This window comes from Megascapheus bottae, unplaced genomic scaffold (genome assembly GCF_031878675.1).
Source record: "Megascapheus bottae isolate mThoBot1 unplaced genomic scaffold, mThoBot2.hap1 HAP1_SCAFFOLD_43, whole genome shotgun sequence".
Lineage (NCBI taxonomy): Eukaryota > Metazoa > Chordata > Mammalia > Rodentia > Geomyidae > Megascapheus > Megascapheus bottae.
Window position 1 is genome coordinate 1,265,810 of NW_028327392.1, and position 22,406 is coordinate 1,288,215.

The window sequence follows — 22,406 nt, forward strand, 5'->3', positions numbered from 1 at the left end:
TGTGGCTTTTAGCTCTTGCTTTTGGAATTATTTGTGGAATATTTTAGGAGACTGTGAACTTTGAGGATGTGGCCATCAATTTTACCTTGGAAGAATGGGCTTTACTAAGTCTTTCTCAAAGGAAGCTCTACCAAGATGTGATGGGGGAAACATTTAAGAACCTGTCCTCCATAGGTAAATATTCCCTTACTTAACTGTGAGCTGTTCCTGCCCTTGGTAATGCTGCATGATTTAGAATGAAAAATGGAACATGTAGATGAATATATGACTGTAAATATACCATGATCTCATTATGCCATGAAAAGTGATGTAGTCTTAATATTGTTTCTGTAATGTTGAAGGAATCAATGGTTTCTGTGTTTGTATTTTAGAAAAGAAGCAGGGACAAGAAAATAGTGAAGTTAACCAAAACTCCAGGGAAGAAAAAAGGTAATTGTACTAAGTAGAAACAATACTGTTCTTTCAAATATTGTAGGGTGGCAGGAAATTTTTAAACTAAACAGATAATGCAAATACATAAGGATAGAAATTGACTTAATCTTAGGACATTTTTCTTTTAACATGTATACAAGTGGAGTTCCAAAATTTGTAAATTCAGAAGTATAAAATATGACACTATGGAGACCATTTGGAGAAGACCGTGCAGGCACAGGAGATACTTTTTAATGGTTTAGTGCTTTAATAAAAAGTTCTTAGTTTGTGTGCCTTTTGTTTTTCAGAACTATATTTTTAGAGAGGCTCTATGGGTCTGAAGAAGAGAGTCAGTTTAATGAAGCCTTCCAACAGAATGTAGACATCCATGAATAAGAAAACTCTACCCAGACTTGCATCTTTCAAAAACTATATGTTTGGAGAAACCATCTTTGCTCCTTCACCCATGGGTATGTCTTTCAGAGCTCACACAGGACAAATATCTTTTCAGTATCAGGACATATCAGTATATGTGGACAGCCACAACACTCATAAAGAATATGGGAGAGCTTACAGGAAATTCCATCAGGGGAAAATCAGCTGTGGAATGCACAATGAGGAAAATCCATTTGCAGCTAAACAATGTGAAAACTCCTTTAGCAGTTTTTTTCACAGACAAGAAAAAATTGACACTGAAATTAAACACTGCTGTGAAAGTATGCATTGTAGAAGATCTTGCCCTCATTCTGGTATTCTTCAAGGGCATGAAAGAATCCACCCTGGTGAGAAACACTTGGCATATGAGCAATGTGGGAAAACCTCTTTTTCTAGGTCTCTTAAAGCACATGAAAGAATTGACACTGTCAAGAAACCCTATAGATGTAAGCAATGTGGAAAAACATTCGCTTTTTCTGGTGCCCTTCGAAGACATGAAAAAAGTCACACTGGAGAAAACCCCTATGAATGTATGCAATGTGGGAAAACTTTCCCTTTCTCTAGTTACCTTAAAGAACATGAAAGGATTCACACTGGAGAGAAACCCTATGGGTGTAAGCAATGTGGGAAAACATATGTTTTTCGCAGTTCCCTTGGCAGACATGAAAGAAGTCACACTGGCCACAAACCCTACACATGTAAGCAATGTGGGAAAACATTCATTCTTCTCCATTTCCTTCAAAGACATGAAAGAATTCACACTGGAGAGAAACCCTATGGATGTAAGCAGTGTGGGAAAACATTTGTGTTTCCCTGTTCCCTTCGAAGACATGAAAGAATTCACACTGGAGAGAAACCCTATAAATGTAAGCAATGTGGGAAAGCATTTGTTCTTCCCTACCATCTTCACAGACATGAAAGAATACACTAAAGAGAAACCTTACAGATTTAAGCAGTATGGGAAAATATTTGTTCTCATTATAACTCTGATTACCTAGAGTTATAGGATGAGCCCCTGGCTCCTGGCTGTTTTTGCTCTTTTGAAACAGGATCTCCCTATGAGTGTAACCCTGGCTAGCTTAGGGCTAGTGATTTTCCTTCAAGAGGAGAAGCTGTTTCCTCTGTATCCTTACAGTTATCTTTGCTGTTTGGTATCCTGGGATGAGGAGAGTTCTTGGCATAGACTGCTCTTTTTCTGCAATAATAAACCAATCTAGGAACAGAGCCCCGTGATCCTCTGTACCCTGAGCTTTGGGAGAGAGTAAGTAGCTGTTGATTTAGATACAGGCATCTCCCAAGGTCCCCAGCTGGGGATGGGATCCCTGAGATTTCCAGAAGGAAGTGGGCAGATACCAGCAGCCTGCCTGGAAGATACCAGTAGCTGAGTGAAGGATGGGTGGGTGAGGAGGCATGCCTCAATCTTTTCACTCACTGTAGATCTCACTGTCCTGGGCTGATATGAAACAACAGCATAAAAATATTGCATGCATTTTGTAATACTGAACATGTAACTTTTCTGTGCACACACACACACACACACACACACACACAGATATGTGTGGCACCAGTAGTACTGAGGCTTGAACTCAGGACTGGGCATTGTCCCAAGACTATAGCTCTACCACTTGAGCCACATCTCCAGTTCTGGCTTTTTTACTGATTAAATGGTGATGACTCCTGTGCGCCCCTAACCCCTCCCTGCTTTGACACTTAATCTTCTGATCTCAATCTCCTGAGTAGCTGGAATTCCATGTGTGAGCCTCCAGCACCCAGGTTTACTTTGTTTGGATATACTACACCCAAAACTGTAATAGGAACAGCACTGTTTGCCTCAAAACAGGCTGGGAGCTGATGCCTCATATCTGTAATTCTAGTTATTCAGGAGGACTCAAGATCTGAGGATGGCGGTTGGAAGCCTGCCCTGGAAAGAACTTTCATTGAGACTCTTGTCTCTAATTGACCAAAATGAGGAGGGAGGAGAGAGAGGTAAAAAGGAGGAAGAAAAACAGACAAAAGAAACATAGAAAGAAAGCAAGTGCCATAAGATGAGCTAAGGCTTGAGTGGTAGAGCAGTATCCACCCCAGCACCAGGCCCAAGGGGACCCATGCGGGGTTCTGTGCCTCCTGTGCTACACGGAAGGCTGTGGGCCTTGAGGGGCCCTGAGGAACTGGACTCAGCCTGCTCCTGCCAGGTGCTGAAGGGAGCAGCATGGCAGAAAGTTGCTGCATCCTCCTGAAGTTCCCAAGTACATCCACTACCCAGAGAGCAGAGCAAGGCAGTTTCCAGTCTAGGAACCCAGGCCTTGTCTCCCACTGTCCCCTATGCAGAGTGGGTGTGACTGAGAGTGTGTGGGCGGAGCCCATAGGAAGGGAGTGGGGACAGCACAGCCCCAATGCCAGGGCCTCCAGCCAGTCTGCTAGGGTATAGGGGCGTCCTCACTGAGGACCGGGCATAGGACAGGTGAGCTAGATCCTGCCAATCACTGGATGCCATTGGGAAGAGAGGAGACAAGTTGAGCTGCTTCCTATAAATTACTCCCAAAGCTGCAGAACTCAATCTGCCAAACTCCAGTTTTATCTTTCTCTTTGGTGGTCTTCGGGCTTGAACTCAGAGCCAGGGCTCTGTCCTTGAGTTTGTTGTTTTGTTCAACGCTCTCACTTTACCACGTGAGCCACAGCACTACTTGCAGCATTTTCTAAATAGTTTGCTAGATATTAGTCTCATGGCCTTTCCTGCCCTGGCTGGATTTGAACCACTGTCCTTAGATTAGTCTCCCGAGTAGCTCTGATTACAGGCATGGGCCACCATTGCCCATTTTTAGGGTCTGTTGTGTATGTGCACACACATGTACGTATGTAATCACTGAAAATTGTTCCTGGTCATGGATGATCATTATCTGGGTGGTGGTGACCCACGCCCTCGTTTGCACTGTGTTCCCACAGGACCCTGTGGACATCTCTGATGTAACATTTAATGCCCACGTGCCTGATTTCTCCTCCAGTGACAGGGACATCTCATCCCAAACATCTAGAATAGGATCAGAATGAAGATAAGTGAACACAAAATTAAAATCATAAGTGTATTCTGAGTGAATTAAACTCAAGTATTTAATGAGTAAGTAAAGTGCATATGCATTTGATTAATATAGCCATACTATTCAAAGGACTTGTATGAAACTGGAACCTGGTAAAATGAGGTAAGTAGGGTTGGGAGAGATGGGAAAGGAGACATTTATCAAGGTGCAGTGTACTCATTAACTGATTTGGTTGAATAAAAACTTCTTTGCACAACTACTTAGAAATAATCACAGAAGAGGGAGCATCAGTTCCTCTCAATCTCACTCTCACTCATCTTGGGATTCCCCTGAGATGGAAAGGTGGTCAGATGTTAGAACTCTCACAGTGACAAGGGGCATGACACTTGCTTGTTGTCTACTTCCTGACCTTCCCTGCATGATGCCTTGAGGCCTTCTCCCTTCTGGCCCCACTCTCGTTCTCCCTCACCTGGACTGTAGTCCTCTTACCCTGACCAAGCCTTTCTTCATGCCATCCTTCCATATCCCTGGGATATTAGTTTTCCAACTCTGCCATTAAATGCTACCACAAGGAAATCCAAACAGCAGAAATGTATTTACTCAGACTTCTAGAAGCTATATGGGAAGCTGAGGTTGAGAGTATTGTAATTCTTGGTTAGCACAGGCACAGCTAACAGAGGAAGTGGAAAATAGGATCACTGTGGAGCCACACTAGAGGCAAAAATCAAAATACCTCAAAATATCCATGTGGAAAAAGCTTCCTGTATGACTTATTAGTTGAACTGGTGAAAGAAAACTTGAGGCCCTGAGTTCAAACTCCATTGATCATTTCCCCTCCCCACCCCATACACATAGATGAGAATTTGGCTGAGTGTTTCAATGGAGGGTTGTTGGAAAATCTGTCTGTGTGCCCATCCATCTATCTATCCAGTGATCTACTGATTGGTCTATCTCCCTGTTTTGGATGTGGACGTATTTCAGATTAATGAGATTTGCTATGTGCCAGTAGCTCACACCTGTAAACCTAGTATTCAGGAGGCTGGGATGTGGGGATTCAGTTTGAAGCCATTTCAGTCAGAAAACTCTAATACTCTTACCCTTAGTTAAGCAGCAAAATTCCAGCGGTGGCACGATGGATCATACAAGCACACTGCTGATTAGAATAATGAGACATGGGAAAGGGAGGGAGAAATGCTAGTATTGAAATTAGTATGCACCTAATTCCATAGGGCATTTCGTTTTGTTTGTTTTTGGGTTTTCAGAGATCACGTTTTTGGTCTGAGTGGGAGATGTAACCAGACTCTATACAGTAGCCATCTTTACCACACAGCTATGTCCTCCTCCCAAAGCACTGTTTCTTGTCATCAAATACCTTTGTAAAATATCTCTTTGCGTTTGAACAATTTGATTTGGGGTGCTGAACAAAGAAGCTTACACTGGATTGGGAAAGACATATCCATTTCTTTCCAAAACACGTCCCAGCCTTCACTGGTTCTCTTCCAAGTTTGAAAATGAAACTCATCTGTCATTCTAAAACTGATTTAATTCCAGGCTTAAACAGTCATGGAAAACAGATGTGTGAAGAGAGGACTTCTTATAAGCAGGCTCTTCTGAAAGCAAAAACTGAGAGGCAAAGGCGTGGAATTTGACATAGTCCACATCCTGCATAGATTTTTTTTCCTAGAAAGCACTTCAGGCTGCATGTGCACCTGGCTGCAGCGACTTGACCATCATTTAACCTTGTATTTCTACTACTTAACTTCCAAAGAGAAGAGGAATTGTCAGGGTTTTTAGTCCTCGGTCCCTCCTGACCCGCAGGAGGGATAGGAAGAACACGTCCTGACCAGGACGAGCCGAGAAAGGAGTGGGCCGACTGACTGCCCGCACCCAGCCCTCCCTCACTGGAAGACAATCAGATACGTCAGGGAGACCCGTCAAGGCAGGAACTCGTTTAATGAGGAAGTACATTCAGCTAATATAGGTTGCAGGGGCCTATCAACACAAAGGTGGGCAGCGTGGAGGAGGTGCACATGTTTACTCTCACTCTAGGTCTCAGCAGAGAGTGATTCACAATACCAACGGTATAGCTCTAAGTTAGGCATGGTGTTCATACATGACAGCTCATTTCTTTGGGTGGTTATCTGACTCAGTGATGCAGATTCATGGGTCAGCCTGACCCTGCACTCTGCTCCCAACAAGGAACAATTATCTTTTGACCTGTATCTTGTTGCCTATTTAGTTTCAGAACTGAAAACAAGGACATACTGATACCGACAGCCTGTCATGTGTATTCTTTATTGTTACACTATAAATTATTTAACACTCAGATGACAAGTACATGGACTGCAGATCTTTACATCAGCACATAAGTGAACAACATCACTCATTTAGATGGTACCCGTGAAGAAATTAAACAATACACAGAAATTTAGTATGAGTAGTGTAGAAACATCATTCTATCTACAGGGCTGAGTATTGAAACCATGGCACGTGCATGCTAGGCACACAGATCTGCTATTTGAGCCACACCTCTACCTCTGCTATCTGTGCCAGGCCTCTCTGCAGTACTGAGGTTTAACTTTAGAAGCTTGTGCTAGAGGAAGCCTGAAAAGCTTTTGGCAATGCTGCTTCATCATGTGAATCTCTGTTGTGCCTTCAACATGGCCAGGAGTGGACTGGTGACCCACTGGTTCAACTGGATGATAATATTACCGGGAGGATGCACACACACATACACAGTCCTGGGACCTGAAATCAGGGCCTGAGCATTGTCCTTGGGCTTTCTCAAGGCCAGAGCTCTATCACTTGAGCCATAGCACCATTCCCAGCTTTTTCTATGTATGTGGTACCAAGGAATCAAACCCAGGTCCCTTGTGCATGCTAGGCAAGCACTCTGCCACGAGACCAAACTCCTGTCTCAATTCCCTAAATTTTGACTGTGGATGTAATTTCATTAGAAAACCATCACTGCTCATTTAGCAGTTATAATCATGCCTGTTGCCAAGATTTTAACACTTTACCCTCAGTAAATGATGTCTATACACAATTAATTCAGTCAGAAACCTTGGATTCAGATTGATAAGAAAAAGTTTCCATGCTAGATTTGGTGGCTCACACCTTTAACCCTAGCTACTCAGGAGCGCCTAGGCCCCAGAGTTCAAACCCTGCAATCGATGTGACTGACCAAAAAAAAAAGTTATCATTAAGTGTATAGAAAGGCAGTCAAGTAGCTGGGCACTAGTGGCTCATGACTGTAACCCTAGCTACTCAGAAGGCTGAGATCTAAGGATTGAGGTTCAAAGCCAGCCAAGGCATGAAAGTCCATGAGACTTTTTTCTTCTAATTAACCACCAGAAAACCAGAAGTGGCACTGTGGCTCAATGTTGGAGAGCACTAACCTTGAGCTGAAGAGCTCAGGACAGCGCCCAGGCCCAGAGTTCAAGCCCTATGACTACCACCACCAAAAGACAAACCGCTCAGAGTTCAGGCCCCATGACCAACCAAAAACAAAAAGTCTTGGCCAGGAGCATAGCCTAGTGGTAGAATGCTCACCTAGCATGGATGAAGCCCTGGGTTCTATTCGTTACTACCACATACATAGAAAAGGCCAGAAGTGGAGCTGTGGCTTTAGTGGTAGAGTACTACCCTTGAGCAAAACGTGTCCCAGGACCGTGCCCTGGCCCTGAGTTTAAGGCCTAGGACCACCCCTACCCCACCTCACCTCCCTCCAAAAAAAAGGAAGGAAAGAATATCATGTGCAAAATAAGGCAGAAATCCTGAGAGTAAGTCCACTGGCAATTGTCAACAACCCAGAAAATAGGAAAAAGGGGACTTCATGGATAGATTCTTTTCTACCACCTGAGCAAAAACCAAATGGTAGCAGGCACTTCAATATGAAACCTGTGTTCCCCAGTGCCGTGATGTAAGTTGGTAGTACAGAAACTACTTTCTCTGATCATTTGTAACTGCAATCCTAGAAAATGTGAACCCATTGGAATAGGGTCTCATACACAAGGGATCCTATCAGGGTTTTCTAAGAGTTCTCTTCACTGGTAACTAGAACAGCAAGAACTCCATCTCCACACTGGTGTCTTGGTCATTTACTCAACTTGCAAAAGGACAGAATGGCACAGACAAAAGCTGCACTGCTGTGACATTCAAAATAGTTCCCATAAACTTGTTGCCTTGTCTCTGTACATCTTTTATATACATCCCTATCTATATTTGGATATCTGACCTTTTTAAGCAAACCTCTCCCATCATCACTGTGTTCTGGTTCTCTTGAGAACACGGAAGGATTAAATGATTCATAGAAAAATACCATGTGAATTCATACACTTACTTTTTCATCCAAATTAGCTATAATTTATATAGCTTTATATACTGTACATGCATGGGAATATTTCCTGCTTTTTCCATGAAATGAGGCCTCTTACTAAATTAAATGATGACCTCTGCAAAACAAAGTTTTTTATGCATGATCAACCAAGAGTTCTTTCCTTATGAACCTATATAATGTTTACTGTGCTTTTGCTGCTTTCCTTATTTTCCATTTCATTAGCTATGTAGGAACTCAAGCTGACATACCACGTGTATTTCTGCTTCCAGGACTCCTCTGCTCCCTCCTTGCTGGTGCTACTTTTGGCTGCCTCTGATTTTTTTTCCCCAGACCTGGGGCTTGAACGCAGGGCCCGTGCACTGTCCCTGAGCTTCTTTTGCTCAAGGCTAGCCCTCTACCACTTGAGGCACAGTGTCACCTCTGCTTCTGTTTATTTGGTGCTGAGGACTCCAACCTAGGGCTTTCATGCATGCCAGGCAAGCATTCTACCACTAAGCCACATTCCCAGCCCCTGCCTCTCTGATTGATAAAAGGCTCTGCAGTACTCCCATCCAGTGTGATGGTGGGTCTTTCAAAGTAACTTGAGTTGTGTGGTGCAAAGAACGGATTCAGACTCCATTCAGCTATGTTGTACATAAAATCTGTTTCCATTCCCTCCAATAAGTGTTTATTGCATATAAATCCTGTGACCATCTTCATTTAGTCTTGTAGTTCCTAGGACTTGACTTCCAAAGAGAACAGGAGCAATTATCTTTTGACCTGATCTGTTGTTGCCTATTTACTTTCAAAACTGAAGACAAGGATGTACTGATACCCATAGCCTGTCCCGTATACTGTATGGTTACAATACTCTCAATTGTTCCACACTAAAATGAGCAGCATATGGACTCACCAGGTGTTTGGTTCCAGACAAGATCAGAAATCATCGTCCCTTTGGGTGCTGGTGTGTTCACTATGAAGAAATTAAACACACACACAAGAATTCAGTCTGCAGCTAGGTAAGTGCTGGTGTCTCACACATGTAATCCTAGCCACTAGGAGGCTGAGATCTGAACATTGTGGTTCAAAGCCAGCCTGGGCACAAAAAGTCTGTAAGACTCTTATTCTAATTAACAGACAGAAAACCAGAAGTGGCACTATGGCTCAAGTGGTAGAGCCCTAGCGTTGAGCTGAAGAGCTTAGGGACAATGCCCAGGCCCAGAATTCAAGCCCCACGACCATCCCCCCTCCAAAGAAAAGCTGTACAGTGTAGAAGAAAATCATATTTTCCATCTACAATGCTGAGTATTGAAACCATGATTGTCTGCATGCTAGGCACACGATCTACTATTTCAGCTACACCTCCACTTCTTCTATCCCTGCCAGGCCTTTCTTCAATACTGAGGTTTGATTTCAGAAACCTGTGCTAGATGAAGCTGCATAGGAATGAGTCTAGCTTTTGGCAATGCTGCCTCATCACATGAACCCCTTGTGTGCCCTCAGCATGGCCAGGATTGGATTGATGAGCCGCTGGCTCAACTAGATAATATTTACTGGGAGGGTTGAGGCCAGATGATAGTAATTGGAAGGCACTCACAGTAGGAATGGCTTTGAAAGGCCATTTCCAATTCACCCGACCAATACAGTTCAAGGGTTAAAGCATCAGCCAGCAGCCCAAAAGAAGAAGCACAATGCCATACTACTAGTGCATGGGCACACACGTGTGCAAACACACAAGTTCATGGAAGTAGTTTTGGCTGTGAGTTTAAGGACTTGACACTCAAGTTGCAATCAAAAAATGCAAATCATATGAGACTGTAAAAATGGTACTAAAGAGTACAATCAACAAGATGAGGGAAAAAAGGGAAGAAAATAATACAAACCTTCATGGTCCACTTATGTGAAGCACAGAGCTCACCAAACTCACAGGATGAGAAAGTTGAATAGTGAGTTGCAAGCTTACAGAAAAGGAGAAAGACAGGGTGGCTTCTGAGCTGGAGGTTCAGATTAAACAAAATGACCCAAAGTTGCCTCACAGCATAGGCAATGCACCTAACACTACCCAGCTGTACAAAAACAGATATGCTGGCACATCGTGTGCTGTGGTTTTTATACTAATTTTTTAAAAAATCTTACTTCTGGGAGGTCTTCTTTTATGACTAGTTCTTACTCCTTGCTGCAAACCTGTATCATTCTCCAATTCCTAAAACGCAAGGGAACTTTTAACGTTCACATAAGAATTTGATTTTAAAAAGTTAAATTTGTTCCGTTTGGTATTGAAGATGCTTTGTAAATCATTCACCTAGGCCAAACAGGTATGGCTGAGGGGCTTCAAGTCTCTCCAGTAAGAGGTGGTGGAAAACTTTAAGGTTAGTATAATGAACCGCATCAAAGGACATGGCCTTTCCTCTCTTGTTTGCTTTCAAGCAGCTCCTTCTTTACTCTCTTTCTTCCTAGGGCAGTATCAAATATCTTTCTCACCTGTCTCTCATTGTTCCCTTTCTCCATTCTCTTCCTATACACTGGAATAGGCTATTATTCCTCTTTCAAAAAGCTGTGGAATAGAAAGACTATATTCTCTACAGGTAAGGAGACTATTGCTTTCTCCTGCTCCAATCTTGTGTGTCCAAGTGAATGAGCAAACTTTTCCACCTCACTAAAGGTAAAAGATGAAAGCCACCGTGGAGCTCCTCTAGGCAAATAGATGATTTCAGCAAAGGAAGTTCTGGGGCTTGAATTCAGGGACTGGGCACTGATCCTGAGCCTTTCTATGCTCAAGGCTGGCACTCTTAAAATTTTAGCCACAGCATTACTTCTGTTTTCTGCTGGTTACATTTCTACCCAGGCATGCCTCACACTGTGATCCTCAGATCTCAGCCTTCTGAGGAGCTGCAAATACAGGAGTAAGCCGCCAGTGCCTGGCTCAAATCTAGTCTTAAGCAGCTGATCTAAGCAAAAGACCAACATTTAGAAATGTTGGTTCCTGAGGTTGGAATGCTTCTCTGACCTTGGCCACAGCTCCCAGGATCCAATATCCTGAATCCAGGAAGCTCTTTTGCAGGCCAGGGTCAGAGATGTTTCCAGCCACAGCCTTGGCATCCATCACCATCGGAGAGATTGTTTTGCTCAGTTCATCAGAGGCGGCTTTGACAGCCTCACGGAACTTGGGATCCTCAGAGTTCTCCACCTCCCTCTTAGCAACCAGCTCGGTTCGCCCGATGAGCAATACTGGTTGCTCCAGCGACCAGCATCTGTGGCTGAATGCTGGCCATGGCTACCTTACACTTGCCCAGGTCCTTTTTGATGGCTTCTTCAGAAGCATCCAAGAGAGATTTGTTATCAGTTGCTTCGTCAACCAGCCCTGTCATTTTTTCAACATTATCAATCCACTGGTTCTTCATAGTCTCAAAATGTTCATAAGCAGCTTGATTTCCAGGGTTCCTAAGTAAGATGCGAGCAGCAGATACAACCTGGGGTGTGAGTTCTCGGGCTGTCTTCACTGATGCCTGAATGCCTTCCACTGTTGATTTATTAGCAGTACCAACAGCAGCTGCCTTCTCTGCTGTGGCTCCAACCTTCCTGAATGGTTCTCAAAGTTTGATGCTCTCTCATCAAATACCTCTTCCCTATTAGGAGTATCAGGAGGGGCAGTAGCCGCCACTGCCAAAAGCTTGATGGGAGTTGTGGTATCACTGAAAATATCTGACACTTCCTGAGTCATGGCTTCTTGCATCTGGGCTTTCAGATCCTTTAAAGAGTCTTGAAGCTGTGATGCAAGTGCTCTGGCCTGAGGACTCTCCCCTTCCCCTCGAGAAGCCAGGTCAGCCAGCTGAGCTGTCAGCTGATCCACGTGGTCACACTTAGCCAGAAGATCTTGGCGATAAGGTCCCATCATCACATTAGCCAGACGATGCCCTTCAGCTACAAGCCCCCGGATGGCAGCCTGACCGACTCCCCGGTCATCCACTGTGGGATTGTCAATCCACCGCTGGGCTTGCTCAATCTTGCCCTCCAGGTGGACAGCTGCCTTGGCAGGTCTGCTGTTGGCCACAGCCTTGTTGGTTTTGGTCTGCAGGTTCTGCAAGGCCGTAGCTACCTGTTTGGCCAGTGCTCTAGCTTCTGGTGAATTTCCTTTACCCTGTCTTTGTACATCTGCTAATTTAGAAGTCAGAGCAGCTATTTCTCCAAGGGAACGCAGAATGTCATCTCTCTCTTTTGGATCATCACACAATTCGGCTATTTTCTGAGCTTCAGCCAAAGCCCCTCGAATCTGTTCTTCCCCTTCAGGTCCACCATTTGGATCTGCAAGCCAATTCTGAGCAGCATCGATCTTCTTCGCAATGCTCTGCTTCGATTTTGTCATGGATTCCAACTTGCGGGCTGCATTTTCCACCTTTGCTGTGAGCACATCCAGTCCTTGCTCTATTCCTTGGTGATCCCATGTGGTTTTGGCTTTTTAAATTTTATCTCTCCTACTAGAAGTGTAGTGATTTGGGTATCACATTTTAATTGATGATGACATACATTTATTTTACACTTAATACTGAGCTTCATCAAAATGGAGGCAATCCAATGAAGCCAAGTACATATAGCATATACAGTATGAATATGATAGAAAGCTAATAAGGCTTAGTAGTGTGGGGAATCTGGTAATGTCTGTATGTGTGTGTCTGTGTATAGTAAGGCTAGAAATCTGAGGCTCAAATGCTTGGCATTTGATTAGGACTGGTTTTGTATCACTACACTTGACCCTCCACTTTCTTCCTTTTTACTGGTTAAGTATTTACCTGTCTCGGGTAGCTATGAACCCTAAACCTCTGAGTCTCCTGTGTATCTAGGATTATACCTATGAGCTACTGGCATCCAGGTCTATCAGCATGTGATTTCTTTCTTTTATTAAGTTCACCCCAATGTCAAAGGAAAATGTATCCCTTACAGTTAGGACTACTCAGATAAGACACAGATGGTTAACACATGGGTAACTTTAGTAATCCTTATCAACCTTCTGTATGATTTATATCATTTATATGAGTACTACATAATTTTCTCCTTTTATCTCTAATTGTGGAAACATTTTAGTCACTTATAAACCAATTGATTCCTACTCTTAGGATTTGTGTTTGTTTATTTTGTTTGGCTTTGCTGTTTTGTTTTTTGTTTTTGTTTTTGTTTTTGTTTTTGCCAGTCATGGGGCTTGAACATGATGGCTTTCTCAAGGCCGTCTCTCCACCACTTAAGCCACAATACCACTTCTGGCTTTTACTATGTATGTGGTACCTATGAATCAAACCCAGGCCTTCGTGCATGGCGGGCAAGCACTCTACCACAAGGCCAAACTTCCGGGTCTCTTTCTCTTGGTTTTATAAATTGTTAGCTATTTCAGGACAGGGTTTATTGAGGGTTAATTCTCCCCTGGTTACGGAAAACCTTTCTGATGTCCTCTGTTTTGTAAGGTTATCACTTGCCTGCAGTATGTGTGAATAACAGGTAGTTTCCTGTCGTGTCTTCGTGTATTTCTACCTCAATGCCAAGCCCTTTTCTGAGCACATTTGAGTCCACATATGCTAGGCATAAATTGGTAAACTACCCTAGGCAGCTGGTCCTTTAAAGAATGAGCAAATGCCAGTGCTACAGCTGAAGGACCTTAAGAATGAGTTCCTCCTGAAAATGTAAGTTGGGTTCCTTCCCTTCCTCACTGCCTCTCTATCCACTACCCACGTGGGATATGCATCTGTCCTCATTGGATACACAGCCTTGGGCTGTGACCCTTCAGCCTCCAGAACCATATGACAGACTTTTACTTTTCAAATACAGTTTTCTCACTCAGGTCTACTATTAGAGCAATGCAATTATCAAGACAACCACCATTTCCCCTCATGTTCCCACTATTCCTTAGCTCAGTAAATTCAACTGATTGGAACAAGTGGAGAATTACCATTTTGAAAAATGCATACAAGTATAATATTCATTTGATTTTCAACAGTCTGAATGAGTCTGTAATATGACAATCTGATATTTAGAGGAAACTACCGTAATAATACAATTTTACTAATGGTTCTTTAGATCATCATTTGGGACTTAGTGACAGTTATTTTTTATTGTAATTAATAGAAGGGTTACTGGAGAAAGTAATGTACGTATTAGATATTTTTTGAGATTATTTCCAATAGTCTAAATTGAATAAGTTCGTATTTTGTCCAATTCTTTAGTTGATCTTCTGTGATAGCAGAAATGTTCTATACTGTACACCCTAGAAGTCTCATGTGACTTTAGGTTCTAGGAATGTGGCTAGTGGTAACTTTTCATTTGATCGCAACTGAACCAATTGAAATGTACTATGACACAGATATCTGTGTCTGGTGGCTATCATGTTAAATAACACAGATTGTTCCCTTTTCTGCATCTACCTGGGTAGCTCTTATTATCTCTTATGTATTTGTGACATGTCTTTGACAAACGAATGTGTAGAAAGATGGAGAGATGGATGAATGTTTGAATGACATGGAAGGATAGGTGGAGGGATGGTTATGTGGGATGGATGGATGGATGAACAGATGAATGAACATGTTCATTAACCTCAAATATACTTAACAAAACAGTAAGTGCCAAAATTAACATACAGTTTGCCTTTGGTTTTTTAGTTCCGTTTTTATTTTCATTTTTATTGTCGGGTAATGTATAGAGGGGTTACATAGTTCCATTTTTGGCAGTGATGAGGACCTACCAGGGCCTGTGTATGCTGGGTGGTCTTTACCACACATCTCTGCCTCAGCCCATAGCACTGCTTCTTACCATCATATATCCATGCACAATATCTCATTGCAATTGAACAATTTGGGAATTCCTGCCTTATGGTGATTTGGGGTGCCGGCCAACAGAACTTACTCTGCATTGGGAAAGACCTATCTGTTCATTCCAAACTACATGTTGAGCCTTACTGATTCTACGCTCTGGGACACACCCACTCAGCACAGGGCAGGGTAGGAGATGAGGCCTTGGGTTCCTTGACTGGAAACCTCCTTGCTCTGCTCTCTGGGTAGTGGATGTGCTTGGGAGCTTTGGGAGGATGCCCTGTCTTCCCTGTCACGCTGCTCCCTTCTACACAAGGTAGGACCAGGCAAAGTTCCGTTCCTCAGTGCCCTTCAGGCCTATGGCCTTCCTTGTCCTATGTGAGGTGCAGAACTCCACATGGGTCCCCCTGGCCCTGGCCCCGGAGTGGGGGCCATGGTAGCCAGGGTACTGCTCTACCACCTGAGCTCCCGCTTGCCTGCTTTCCTTCCTTCTTGCTTGCTCATCTTAATTTTTCTCCAAAGACTAGGTCACAGGCCCTGAGTTTAAGGACCAATAATCACACACACACACACACACACACACACACACACACACACACACACACACAAACACAGTGGCCAGGAGCATGCTGGATTCCTGTGATGTCTCAGATGACCAGAACATGTGGCCCAGGAAGCATGGCACCTCCTCGGCATAGAGGACCAATTTGTCTGTGCCTGACTCCTAACCTGGCTGGACCAGTCTGGTCACCTTGGACTCCTGTCCCGATTTTGGCCATTACCATGTGCTCACTCATGTCCCCAGGTGAGTCCTAGGTTTCCCCTAAAAAAAGGCTAAAATACCAGAGGGATAGGCTTGGATGTCTGAAGATTACAATTAATAAACAGGCAGCAAATGCACCTGTAATCCTTGCTTCTTGAAAAGCTGAGATCTGAGCACTGGAATTCCAAGTCAACCTTGGCAATTATGTCAATAAAAACTCATCTCTCCGATTACCCATCAGAAAATATTAAGTGGTGCTGTGACAGAAAGTGGTACAGCACTAGCCTTGTTTGAAAAAGCTCAGGAACAGGGTCCAGGCATTGCATTCAAGGCTGTTTTGACCATAAAGATATGAAGGTAGAACAGGGGGTAATAATGTGAAAATACTAACATAATGAATATGATGGGAAAATACTAGAATAATGAATATGTTATGAAAATACTAGATGAATATGATGTGAAAATAATAATATAATGAATATGATTAGAATGAAAAAACAATGGGATGAAATATAGCTAAACTACTTCTAGAAGTATATTGTTAATGCCAACTTGTATCTAAAGGCATATGGCCATAAGAGATAAAACCACTAGAACAGGGCATGGGGCAGTAACGATGGAAACTGCCAGCATCCAGGCACACGGGATAGAGTAATTGCAAATGGCTAAGAACCAGACACCTTGCCACAGGAGAAAAGGTAAGAACCCAGCACACCCCTGGGCACAACTAATTGAAAAGAGACTTTTCTGGGCCCTAACCAAGCAAAATAAACAAGAAGGAGTTTGGGCCAGAGAGGAACAGCCAATGCCCAATATAACCAAAAGACCAAAAATGAGGGTCAGCAATTCTTCTGGCCTTAACCAAGACTGTGGTTTGAGGATCTTTGCTCTACAGGAGCTACTCTTGAGCCGAGAGGATTGATGAGGACTGATGGGGCCCCATAGCTCATACCATGACAGGACTGGGAACTGCATCTACCAACTGACTGGCAGGCCCTGTTTAACTTAGAAACTAAGAGATGTCAGAGTGGTGGGTCCAGCATGTGCACTGGATAGGCAGGCTAAAATTAGGCAAGTTAGGACTAGAATACAGGAACTGTGTTAATTCTGCTAAGCTATGTTAAATCAATAAACTGTTGGTGAATTATGTCCCCTTCTCAAGAGAAAGGCCCATAAAAAAACAGAAACAAAAACAGAAAATCATCAGAAGATGGTTGCTCAGGCCTGTAGTCGTAGCTACTCAGTAGGCTGAAGACTGGGATTGCAATTTGAGGCAGGCCAAGCAAAAAAGCCTCTGAGACTCTGATATCCAATTGACCAGAAACAAAGCAGGAAATTACTGTGGGTCAGGGTGTAGAGTGGCAGCCTTGAGTGTAAATAGGTAAGGGAGAACATGAGGCCCTGAGTTCAAATACCAGGCCTTGGGCAAAAAATAAAATAGAATACAAAACAGTGGTGGGATGCCTGCCTTGAATGAAAAGCTTAGACAGAGGGCCCAGGCCTTGAGGTCAAGCATGGTGACATACGAGAAAAAAAGAGAGAAAGAGGAAAGGAAAAAAAAAACAGCCTCTTGTCTCTTTTTTCCTGGTGATCAGTTTGCTATTATTTTTTATCAAATCTTTGTGTGTGGTGTGTGCGTGCGTGTGCGTGTGTGTGTGTGTGTGTGTGTGTGTGCCTCCATATGTGCATATGTTCATGACTTTGTGTGTTCATACTAGGGTTTTAAGCAGAGCCTTATGCTCTCCCTTAACTATTTCTACTTGAAGCAGAAAACTTATAAGCCAAAGCTCCACTTCTGTCTTTTTTTTTGGAAGACTGGAGATAAGGTTCTCTTGGATTTGATTGCCCAGGCTGGCTCTGGACCTTGATTCTCACATCTCAGCTTCCTGTGTAGCTAAATTACAGGCGTGAGCCACCTTGTGCTGGACTAATTGAAAGTCCTTGTTATCTTCTTGGTTAACGAGAGGAAGAACCATATGGGCCCAGGTTTGAAATCAAAAACCCAGTCTGAAACTGTCTGCACCATTATTGTACCTGAAACTGGGACTTTAGACTCCAGCCACTAAATCAAGGAGTCCTACCCACAATAGGTCCAGCCACTCTCCTAGAGAAGCCAAATAAAGTGATATGGTGAAGTGTGGGTAAAGGATATTTAGTTTATAGCAGGCTTAGGAAGATAGCACTACTTCTTCAGCTGTCTTCAGAGGTACAGATATGGATTTTAGGTTAAATAGGGAGGCTTAGGGGAAGGCAGGGAGAAGAGCTTGCATACAAAAAATAGTCCCAAATCCCACGGTGGCCTGGTTGACCACTAGTGAGCTCAGACATTGTCCCTAGAAGAATTCCAGAGAAGTTGTTATCACTTGATTACAGGAACACAACAGGGACCAAATTATCTCCTGAGATTTGGGCCATTGGTTTTCAGCTGCTAAGAAGCATGTTAAGGCTGTTGTTTCCACACAGGATGCTTCTCAGGGAGTCTTTATTTCCTCCTGGTACCCAAAGGTGATTGTGAAAGAATGCAGCACAGAATAGTTGATATCCAGATAGGAGGCCATTCAGTGAATTCACAAAGCCTGGCAAAAACATCTAAAAGGTTGCATCTTACATACCAAGATCTGCTTTGGATCTAGTAAATCTGTTCCCTGTTCACTTGGATTTAGAGTTTGTGACTGAGTGGCACTGGGGACAACTGAGAGCACATGGAGGCTAGGACAGCTATTGGCCCACAGGCTCTGGAACAGAGAGGGACAGCAGCCACCACATCCAATCCCAAGAATCACACACATGCTCCCTGCAGTGTCTCTAGAACCTTCCAAAGACAGACCTTCAATACCTAGCATTTTGCCCTATGCTAAGGGGGTCCCCCTCTACTTTGGGCAAAGAAAACACAGCACCTGAGCACCGCACAGGGATCTGCCAGACCCACACACAGCTGACCTCTGCCTCCTGTCACTACCCTCCTCTCCATCATCCTTTTAGAGAGCATTTATAAAAATTTTTATTGCTTTTATAAAGCTGAGATACAAAGGTGTTAAGTTGCAAAAGTAGCTAGGATTATAGGCAAGACACATAGTACTTGTCTTGCTCTCTCCCTATTTATGATTTTGCTAATACTGAGGCTTGAACTCAGGCCTTTGGCATTGTTCTTTTGCTTTATCTTTCAAGGGGAGTGTGCTTTAGTACTTGTGCCACAGTTCTACATGTGGTTTTTTGTGGTTGATTACATATAAGTCTCATGGATTGGTGTTTCTACCTGGATTGGCTTCCAACCACAATCCTCAGATCTCAGCCCCCTGTGTAGTTAGGATTATTGATCCCTGGCACCTGGGAGAGCAAATATTGTCAGTGTAGCATGGATGAGCAGAAGGGAGAGCACCTCTTTCTCCCCTGGGCTGTTGTGTGGCCACCCCAGGAAGGTAGGCTAATGTGTGGTGTTCACCCGATGCCAGGGCAGCAGACTGCCTTGACTGCAGAAGCAGGGGGGCTTCTAGACAGTACATTTTGGCTACTGGCATGAAGAAGGTGGTAGCCCTGGCTGACGTTGCACACAGTGGGGCTCATGAGGAACATCCCAGAGGATGATCCCACCCCAGTGTCCTCAGTGTTCAGGGGACACCCCACAAGAGGGTGTGCAGCAACAGAAACCCATAGCTCAATCAAGAGCCTGGTCAGGAAGCCACAGACAGGACTTCAGAGAAGCAAAGCTGTGAGTGCCTATGTGGCAGTGCCCCCTGGGTTGGAACTTCCCTCCTCTGAGCCTCAGTTTCCAAATGTCCAATATGGATTTCCCAGTTGCCACATGTAGTCTTTCTGAGGAAAACTACACGAGGTAGTCCTTGTTAAAACTTCAGACAGCCAGGTCGTTGTGTCTCTTGCCACTAATCCTAGCTACTCAGGAGGCTGAGATATGAGGACTGTGATTGAAAGTTGGTACTGAGTCAGTGAGACTCTTATCTCCAAGAAACAACCAAAAATCTACAAGTGGATTTGTGGCTCTAGGCACAAAGAACAAAACTTGAACCAAAAAAAGTATAAGTTTAATGCCTGCGCCCTGAGTTCAAGGCCCAGGACAGTCTCACAGGCAAATAGACACACACACACACACACACACACACACACACACACACACACACACACACCCCAAAACATAACAAAAATTAAATAAAGCACAACACTCCCCACTGCTATAATTGCCTACCACTAGTCCTCCTGCTATCCAGCTCCTCTGACTTTGGCCTCTCTCCAACCCCAATACCTGTGACAGGAGCTCCCCTTCCAACTGCCAACTTTGGCTCTTTGCAGCTGGCCAGACAGGCAAGATAATGGGTGACGAGTAATGCAAGAAGATTGTGTTAACAGCACAGTAATCGAAGTATGTCTATTTCTTGGAATTAGCACATGAATCAAATCTTATTCTATCAATTGCATGCATTCTATGCAATTTTGTGTGAATAAACTGGTGGTTTGTGGTGCCTGTGTGCGAGAGTGTGCGTGTGTGTGTGTGTGTGTGTGTGTGTGTGTGTGTGTGTGTGTGTGATGGTACTGGGTTTGAACTCACGGATTGCGTGCTGTTGCTTAGCTATTTTGTGCAAGGCTGATGCTCTATCACTTAAGCACAGGTCTACTTTTGATTTTTTTTTTGCCAGTCCTGGGCTTGAGCTCAGGGCATGGGCACTGTCCTTGGACTTTCTCAAGGCTAGAGCTCTACCACTTGAGCCTCAGCACCACTTCCAGCTTTTTTCTACATATGTGGTACCGAGGAATCTAACCCGGGTCTTCATGCATGCTAGGCAAGCACTTTAACCACTAGGCCAAACTCCTGGCCCCCTACTTTTGATTTTTTTTATGTGGTTTACTGCAGAAAAAAGTTTGATGGATTTCCCTGCCTTGATTGGCTTTGAACCTTGATCCTCTCAGCTCCACATACTAAGTAGCCAGGATTATAGGTGTCAAGTACTGGGGCTCAGATTTGGTCAGATGTTAGTAAATGCCAATCATGACTTTACCAAAGGCCAGTAGGAGTCTAAACGTGATACTTATGGGAAGGTTGTCTGAAAAGGACATTTCCAAGAAGTATTTGTGTGTGTATGTGTGGCTGGTGCTGGGGATCAAACCTAAGACCCAGCACTTGCTAAGCAGAGGCTGTGTCAGTGTACCACTGGGAAGCCTAAGTTAATATTGAAGTTGTATGAACTTCAGCAAAAAGGTATTTTTTAGCAGGCCCCACCGGAAGGTCACTCTGAACTAACTCTAAACCAGCAGAGATAGCAGTTTCAAAGAAAGTAATAAATTACAGCCTACTCCCAGTGATTTGAGGCCCCAGGATAAAATAACCATCGAAACATCCTGTGATAACCATTGAGATACCCTGGCCAGCTGCCCTTCAGCTGCCCTGTAGCTTGGCACATATCCCCTAGCACTAGCCAATCAATTAATAATACATCAACCCTGTGAGATAACCCTATAGAAACCGTGTACAACAGGAAGTCAGGACTCTCAATTCAGACCTGCTGTGTCAGTGTCGGTCTTGAGTCTAGGCTCGAGCTTGCAATAAGGACTCTTGTGCTCTTACATTGGGTTCAGCTCCTTGGAGGAGACCCTGAAATCTGGACCGTGTCTTCAGAATGAACAATTCAATTTTCAACAGAATTAATTTAGGTTTGGTCTACAGTCTAGACAGTAGCCATAAACCTAGAGTATCTTGCTATCTAATAGCTTCACTTGTGTCTAAGTATACTGTGCAAATAGGAACAGCAGTTAACATAACGAGCACTTGCTTGAGCCAACAGTTTCAAGGGCCTTGCAAATGGAATAGGATCTGTTACTGTCAACTGTTAATAGGAGAATTAGGGGCCCAGTGAATTTGACTGAGAGAGGCCAGCAGGGAAGACTGAGATCAAACATGGCAGTCTAGTTCCAGATCATAGGCTATCAACCTCCACCCTAGTTTACTTCCAGGTATATTTTAAATTTTAAGTTTTTGTGTGTGTTTGTGCTGGTACTGGATGAATGTATTTTCCTTTAGCTGTTTTTGCTCAATGCTGGTGCTGTATGACGTGAGTCACAGCTTTCCTATCGCCCTTTCATGGTTTATTGGCAGTCAGGCTCTCAGGGTCGTTTCTCCGGGCTGGCTATCCACTGTGGTCTTCATAGCTGAGCCCGCTGAGCAGCTGCCAGGAATCATGATATATTCTCATGTCCCTCAGCTCAGTTCTTTGGGCTGCTGTATAAATTACTATTGTTGTCTTTTCACCTAACGAGAAACTTGTACAAAATTTAATTTTAAACAACAAATTTTCCCTCCTGAGTCCAGGTGCATCAGCGCCGGCGGGTTAGCGGTTCAGATAGACATGGCCGAGTCCAAGAACCACACTGCACACAACAGTCCAGGAAATGGCACAGAAATGGTGTCAGGACACCCAGATCACAAAGATATGCATCTCTGAAGGAGAGGACCCCAAGTTCCTGAGGAACATGCTTTTTGCTAAGGAGCACAACAAGAAGGGCTTTAAGAAGATGAAGGCCAACGATGCCAAGGCCATGAGAACGTGGCCCAAGGCCATCAGACCCTGAGAAGCCCAAAGCAACAAACACAAGTTCCACAGCAGGCTACCAGCAAGCTCCAGCAACTTGCCTACATCGCCCACCCC

At 43.8% G+C, this 22,406-nt stretch overlaps 1 protein-coding gene and 1 pseudogene across 1 annotated transcript; one reads left to right on the forward strand and one right to left on the reverse strand.

The window, feature by feature from the left end:
- Window positions 1–799: 799 nt before the first annotated feature.
- Window positions 800–1,973, forward strand: LOC150039968 (uncharacterized; annotated as a pseudogene).
- An 8-nt stretch (window positions 1,974–1,981) lies between these two features.
- Window positions 1,982–15,787, reverse strand: LOC150039969 (vinculin-like). Its single transcript, XM_090327465.1, is given in 7 exon segments — window positions 1,982–2,041; window positions 3,711–3,874; window positions 10,336–10,402; window positions 11,165–11,405; window positions 11,407–11,773; window positions 11,776–12,627; window positions 15,742–15,787. Coding segments are annotated over 7 exon segments (1,797 nt in total).
- Window positions 15,788–22,406: the final 6,619 nt, after the last annotated feature.